General features: G+C 43.8%; 1 protein-coding gene across 1 annotated transcript; it reads left to right on the forward strand.

Annotated features, from left to right (window-relative positions):
* Positions 1–11: 11 nt before the first annotated feature.
* On the forward strand, positions 12–5,992 carry CSUI_004218 (uncharacterized protein). Its single transcript, XM_068064411.1, has 6 exons — positions 12–131; positions 858–935; positions 1,495–1,893; positions 2,415–2,669; positions 3,354–3,605; positions 4,526–5,992. The coding sequence occupies exons 3-6, from the start codon at positions 1,552–1,554 to the stop codon at positions 4,715–4,717; spliced, it is 1,041 nt and encodes a 346-aa protein (XP_067923613.1). The 5' UTR covers positions 12–131; positions 858–935; positions 1,495–1,551; the 3' UTR covers positions 4,718–5,992.
* Positions 5,993–6,323: the final 331 nt, after the last annotated feature.

Below are 6,323 nucleotides of genomic sequence, written 5' to 3' on the forward strand. Positions count from 1 at the left end.
TCTTCTTTCTTCTTTTCTTCTTTCTCGCTGTTCTTCTTCATGCCAAAAAGTCTGCTATTCGGCTCATTCAACTTTTCTCTGGACTCATATTCGCCTTTGCTGCCGGGACCTTCCTTATCTATGGTATCAAGGTAAACAAACCGGCCTATATACGGAGAACGAGAGAGATAAGAATCTGCTCGACGGGAGGGGGGAGGGTGACGACGCAGGGACTGACAGAGATAGAGAGGTAGATCAATGATAGATAGATAGATAGATAGATAGATAGATAGATAGATAGATAGATAGATATTTTGTTCTTTCCTTTCAGTCTCCATTCTTCTCCTTGTCTCTCCGATTGTCCCCCCTGTCACTCTGTCTCTCTCTCAGTCGCTGTAGGTTCGTTGTTTCTTCGTAGTGAATGAGCCCTACTTCTTTCTTGCTGTATGGTGTGAATGCTTTTTAATTTCTTTTCTTTCCAATAGAAGTTGTCAGCTTGTCTGCGAGCCGTCTTCTTTCTTTTTTCCTTCTCTCATCTTTCTCACTGAGCTCACGAATCTCGTTCTATCTTTCACGAAACATACAGCCTCCCTGTCTCAACGCAGGTGTGTTGAGGTGTCTGTACATACACCTGAGTGGCTATCCATCCTATGGTTCAGAGAAACATCTTCTCTTCACTCTTTAACCGGAGAATCAGATCATTCTCTCTTTATTCTCTCCGCTCTCAACTCTTTCAATGCTCTCTTCTGTTCTTTTCCCGCGCATGCGTTTTATTTTGCTTCCTTCACGTATATATATGTGCCTGTATATGTCTCCGTATGTATATGGATGTATGCATTTCTCAGTATGCATGTGTTTTGTGTGTTGTGTATGTACAGGTGGCGAGAAAGATATCAGAGCGAAGTAAAGGCTCTGCTTCTTCGTCGTCTAAGGGAAAGGGCAGTATCGTGAGAAGAGTAAGAGCCAAAAGAATGACATGTATTCTCGTCTCTTTCACCTCATTCTCTGTCTATCTCTTTGTTCATCTTCTTCCTTCTTCTTTCCCCTGAGGCTTTGATGAGTATGACGTAGCGGGCGGGGGAGCTTCTCCAAGACTTCTTATGAATGAGAGAATTTGCAGCAGACTTGACCCAAGGCATTATTTCTCTCTTCTACATACATGCACTGTGCATCTCGCCGCTTAGGACCTCACCTGGAGTTCCCATCATCATTAGGCACCGATCTTCTTGCTTTCCTCTCTTGTCTGTTTCTTCTCTTTTCCTTCTTTCTGCTCTCCCTATACCTCTCTCCATCTCTCTCTCTCTTGTTTGCTTTTTCACTCTCTTTTCTTCCTAATAGTGAGTGCACATTATCCATCGCATTTCCTATCTCTCTTCTTTTCTCTTCCTCCTTCCTTTAACCTTCTCTCTCTCTTCGTGAGGGTTTTGTTCTCCCTTTTCATCTTCGAAGAAAACGTTCTTTCTCGGTGATTCCTATCTTTCTTCTTTCTCGTTTTTCTTCTTCTTCTTTGCACAGGTTCTTCTTCTCTCTCTTGTTTGTCCCGTCCTCTTCGGCATAAGAAGTATTTCAGGTATGAATGGAGATACACCCCCGGCCTCTCCTTTCTTTCCTCTTCATCAGCAGCACGTATATCACCCTTCTTCTTCTTCATCCTCTTCTCTTTCCTCTTCTTCTTCTTCTCCCGAGGGAAATCGCTCGTCATTCCCATCCCCCGCTGCTCCTAGTGGAAGTCGCAATACCATGGATGGAAGTTCACACAGAGAAGGAGAAATCCCTTCTTCTTCATCTTCAACCTTTTCTTCTTCGCCCTCATCTCCTTGGTATTCTCATCCTCTCGTCCGTGCGGCGCTGGTCAGTGGAGACACCGCAAGAGTCACAGAAGAGCTCTCAGTCCATCCCGTTACATGTATAAAGGTAGACAGGCTTATATACAGATATAGATATCTATATATCTATATATATGTATGGGAGCAGGAAAGCTTTCACTACGAAATTTCTGTGCATTTGTATTGATGGAGAGGCATGGGTGGTGTATAGACACTCGGTTCTTTACAGTTCTTTTTATCCTTCATGTTCTGTCTTCTCGTCTAAGTCACATCCTCTCATTCCTGTCTTGCTTTCTTCAGGAGGTACGCTCATCCCGCACCACATGCACATGAATGTATGAGGGAAGCTAGCACGTTCTACATTCCCCCTATACCAATTAACCTCCCGTCACAAGAATTCTCTTTTCATCCTCTGCCTTGTCCTCCTTCTTGCTTCAACTCCTTCTCTCTTCACACACACCTTCCTTTGTCTCACGACGCTCCTTCTTCTTCCTCTCACTTATCTTCTCTCCTACTCTAGTCATCTGTATGCTCCGCTTTTTCCTTTCTTTCTTTCTTTCTTTGTTTCTGTGTCTTTCTTTGGCTCTTTCGCTGTCGTCTTTCCTTTAGATTTATCTCCTCACAGAAGGCGTTCCTTCCTTGTTGATTCTCCTGACCTTCTGGCACCGAAAGAGTAGAGGAGCAGGCGGGGGAGTAGCGGCGCCAGTAGCGGCGAGCGGAAGAAGAGCTGAAGGCATGTATCGAAGAAGAAATGAAGAGGAAGAAGAAGAAGATCTCTATGACTATCCCCCCTCACATCAACCTTACCATATGTCGATGTACATGCCTCAAGGGAATCGAGGGAGACACGAAGGAGAAGGAGAGGTACGGCAAACAGATGGATAGAGGAGAGAACAAGACAAGATTCACGCATTCTTTCTTCTTCAACTCTCTCATTTCTCTCTTCTTCTCTCTTTGCTGTCCTGACACTTGGGGAGGTGTTGGTCTTGTCCATCATTAATGGAAGGGGGGGAGTGAAGAGTCTTTCTTCACTCTTTAAAAGAAACTTTTCTCAACTCTGTCACACACCCCACCTCACACTCTTCAGGGTAAATCTAGACAGATAGAGACACTAAGATAGATAGATTAAAGATAGATTTAAGATAGATAGATTGATAGATAGATAGATTGATTGAAGATAGATAGATAGATCTCTTTATTCATACGCCCTCTGCTGTCTATGTATCTTGACGGATCCGTGGCTGTATTCTGACAGGTTGTAGAGCACAGAGTGTTGAAGTATGTCTCGTTGTCTTCCTCCCCAATCGAATCCAGAGAGCCGTGTGTTGTCCCTTCTTCTCTTCCTGTCTCTCTGCACGTCTCCTCAGCTCCAGAATACATACGCACATCATACATCCACACCTTCAAAAGACTGAGAGTTTCGAGTGAATGTCTTTTCGTCTTTGTCTCTTCTCCTGCGTCTGTCTACTCTGTATATGCTCTGGTATCTTTCTTTCTTTGTTTCTTCCATGGTTTTCTTCCTTTCTTCTTCTGTGTGTGTCATCATAGAATTGTAGCTATGACTCCAGCTCGGAAGCATCTAGGAAGGCCTCTCATTCTCATGGAATTGACAGAGCCATTATGATGCGAGGGATGTATCCTTCTTCTCCCCCTCCCCCTGTCTTAGCACCTCCTACGTATATTCAGCAGCACGGACAGCAAGGGGGGGCTCCGTCAGCTTCTCTCCTTTACGATCCTTCTCATCGTAATCCGAAGGCTTCCAGTCTACACAAGAATCACTCCAACTCCTCATTAACGGGAGTAAGAAGAAATGCAAGAAAAACGCTTTCTGTGCTTCGCTTCGTTTCTTCATCTAGCTATCTATCGACCAATCTTCATGAATCTATCCTCATCTATCTACCTTCCTTGAATCTGTCTCTCTACTTATCTATCTATCCATCTATTTCTCTCTCTAGAGCTATTTATATCTATCTGTATCGATATGTCTGTGAATCTCCCCGCGTCGATGTATTTCCTGCGATGTGTCTATCTGTCTGTGTATCTATCTCTCAATTGACGTAGGTTATGATTACTCGGTGGTCCTTTTTGGCGAGGGGTCCTTCCTTATGTAGTATCACGACTTTTCTGTGTTCCTCTCTCTCACTTTCTCTCATTCTCTCGTTCCATCAGGAGGAAAGGGAGGACTATCTATCTCTGAAGGAGGTGTATTCTGGCGAGTGAAGGGTTCTCTTTCTTCCATAATTCCTTTCTCTTTCTTTGCTTTATTCATTCTTCTTCCATCTATTCCAACAACGTGAAGAATAATAGCGAATCCATACAAGTCTGATAGAAGGAGAAGAAGGCTGTAGTTTGAAAGTAAGGAGAAGGGGGAGATGTCTTGCTTCGGTCTTCCTTTTTCTTCTCTCTCTCTCTTTCTCGGTAACCTCTGTGAGAAGGTTTCGTGAAGGAAAGACGGCTGTAGAGTCTCTTCTTCTGTGCTCTCTTGTCTGACAAGGGCGACATGCATTTTCTACTTTCTGTATTCTTGTCTAGTATGAAAGAGAGAAGAGAGAGATTCTCTTCCGGAGAAAGAGAAGAAAAGAGAGATAGAGAATTATCATTCCGATGAGGTGGAACGTTTTTCTCCCGCGCTTTTGGAGAGATGTTTCTTCTGTAACATATTATGAGGCTCACAAAGCTCTTTCCTCATATGCTTTGCTGTTAATCTTCCATGTGTACAGACAGCTCAAGATGGCCTTCTTTATCAGCCTTTCCTTCCACCGGCTTACACAATACCAGGAGGAGCAGCAGTAGGAGCAGGAGGTTATTCTTCTTTTTCTTATCCTCATAATCCTGATCTTCCTTCTCCCCCTCCCTATAATTCACATCCCTCATGCTATCAGCGTTACTATCCACCTCCTCCTGGTCTCTAATGAAGCTAACAAGCTCTACGTATCATGTGCTTCTATTCTTTCGAAATCAGTCTTCTTCTTCACTCGCTGTGTACACTTGTCTCCCAAGACAGGGAGGAACGAGACGCTAAGAAAGAAAGAAAGAAAGAAATGGGTGTCAAGCTTTTGTATGAAGAAGACGGGAAGCATCTATGTGTTGATATGTGTGTGGACATCTGTCCTTCTCCAGCGTTAGTTTCTCTTCTTCTCTCTCCGGTTCGTTCCCCCATGAGTTCTTCCTAGGTCTATTATCCTACAGCTGTTGTTTCAAGGTCAAGGTCTTGATGAAAATTCTGTTTTGACGTTGAGAGAAATCCGTTCTAAATGTGAAGTGATTAAGAGGGAGGGAAGAGAGCTTTAGGAATAATCGTAGGAGCCACGATGGATTTCTTTCTCTTTCCTCTCTTTCAATCTCTCTTGCGTCCCTTCTTTGCTCCTCTACATATAGCTAATGATCTATGAGTCTCCTTTCACGGTGGTGTATGTAGATCTACCGCATCACTATACAGGTCTCTTCTCCTCCTGACAACACTTTACTCTTCCTTACTTAGACAGTATCGGTTGTCTTCATCGATCTTCTTCCGGCTAGCTAGCTACCTACCTACCTGTTATCGAGGATGACCTTGGATCCAACAGAGGGGCCGAAGTCTTCGACAGCAAAGACCTGCGGCGATATGAGAAAACCGAATGCAGAGATACGTGAAAGATCTTATGTTTGTATGGAGAGAAAAGAGGAGAAAGCGAGAGCGACGGATGGATTGATTGGTTGAGGTTTCACTTGATGTATACATATGTATGTGTAGACGACACTTTGTCATCGCCACGCCGTACCTAGTAAGGTATGTAAGAGAGTGGATCTTTCTTGAAATTTCGTTGAGATATAGGAAAACAATAGAAGAGAAAAGGAGGAGGAGTGGAAATAAAGAAACGCCGCTCGTTTCTTTCATAGGATATCTATGGATGATTGTCTCTTTTCTCCCCATTATTCAACGAATCTCTCAGTCTCTTTGCTTCTCCATCTTTCTCTAATCTGCATCTTTCTTTTTTTCTTGTCGGTTGAGTGCGTTTTTCTTTTCTGATAGAGGAAGAACCCGGGATTCTCTCTTGCCGTTCTCAACGCTCCTCTTCTCAGTCATTCTGAAGTATTCTCTCTTTCTTCCTTGTTTCTTTCTTCACTAGCGCTTGCTACCCTTTTGTTGCTTTTGCTTCTTACAATGCCAAGGATGAGAAAATCTCGGACCGGAAGAAAGCAGATCTGAATCGTTTGGCAGATTGGAGGAGACTGAAAGCATAAGAAGATATGAAGAAATGACTATTACTGCCGAACAAGAGATAGGGGTATTCAGAGCTTAATGTGAGCTCAGTTAGAGATCTTTCCGCCCGGACGAGTCTTACCCGCTACCGCTACTTTAACGACGGGCTACAGTCAACAGCTCACTCCCCTGCCGTCTTTGCATAGATAGGATCGTCCGACTTTGTCTCGACAGACGTTTACTGTGTTTTCGGGGGCATCTGCATTGACTAGATAAGTGCAACAAACACAGCGGGTCAGCCAAATATGAATGGGGAGAGCTGGAAATGCCATCGT

Source organism: Cystoisospora suis (assembly GCF_002600585.1).
Source record: "Cystoisospora suis strain Wien I chromosome Unknown contig_1939, whole genome shotgun sequence".
NCBI lineage: Eukaryota > Apicomplexa > Conoidasida > Eucoccidiorida > Sarcocystidae > Cystoisospora > Cystoisospora suis.

Bases quoted from the DNA above. Each gene is read 5' to 3' on its own strand.
- CSUI_004218 (XM_068064411.1), top strand. From the start codon at position 1,552: ATGAATGGAGATACACCCCCGGCCTCTCCTTTCTTTCCTCTTCATCAG. The intron at 2,670-3,353 runs GTACGGCAAACA...GTGTCATCATAG, and splicing joins GACACGAAGGAGAAGGAGAG to AATTGTAGCTATGACTCCAG. The intron at 3,606-4,525 runs GTAAGAAGAAAT...CCATGTGTACAG, and splicing joins CCAACTCCTCATTAACGGGA to ACAGCTCAAGATGGCCTTCT.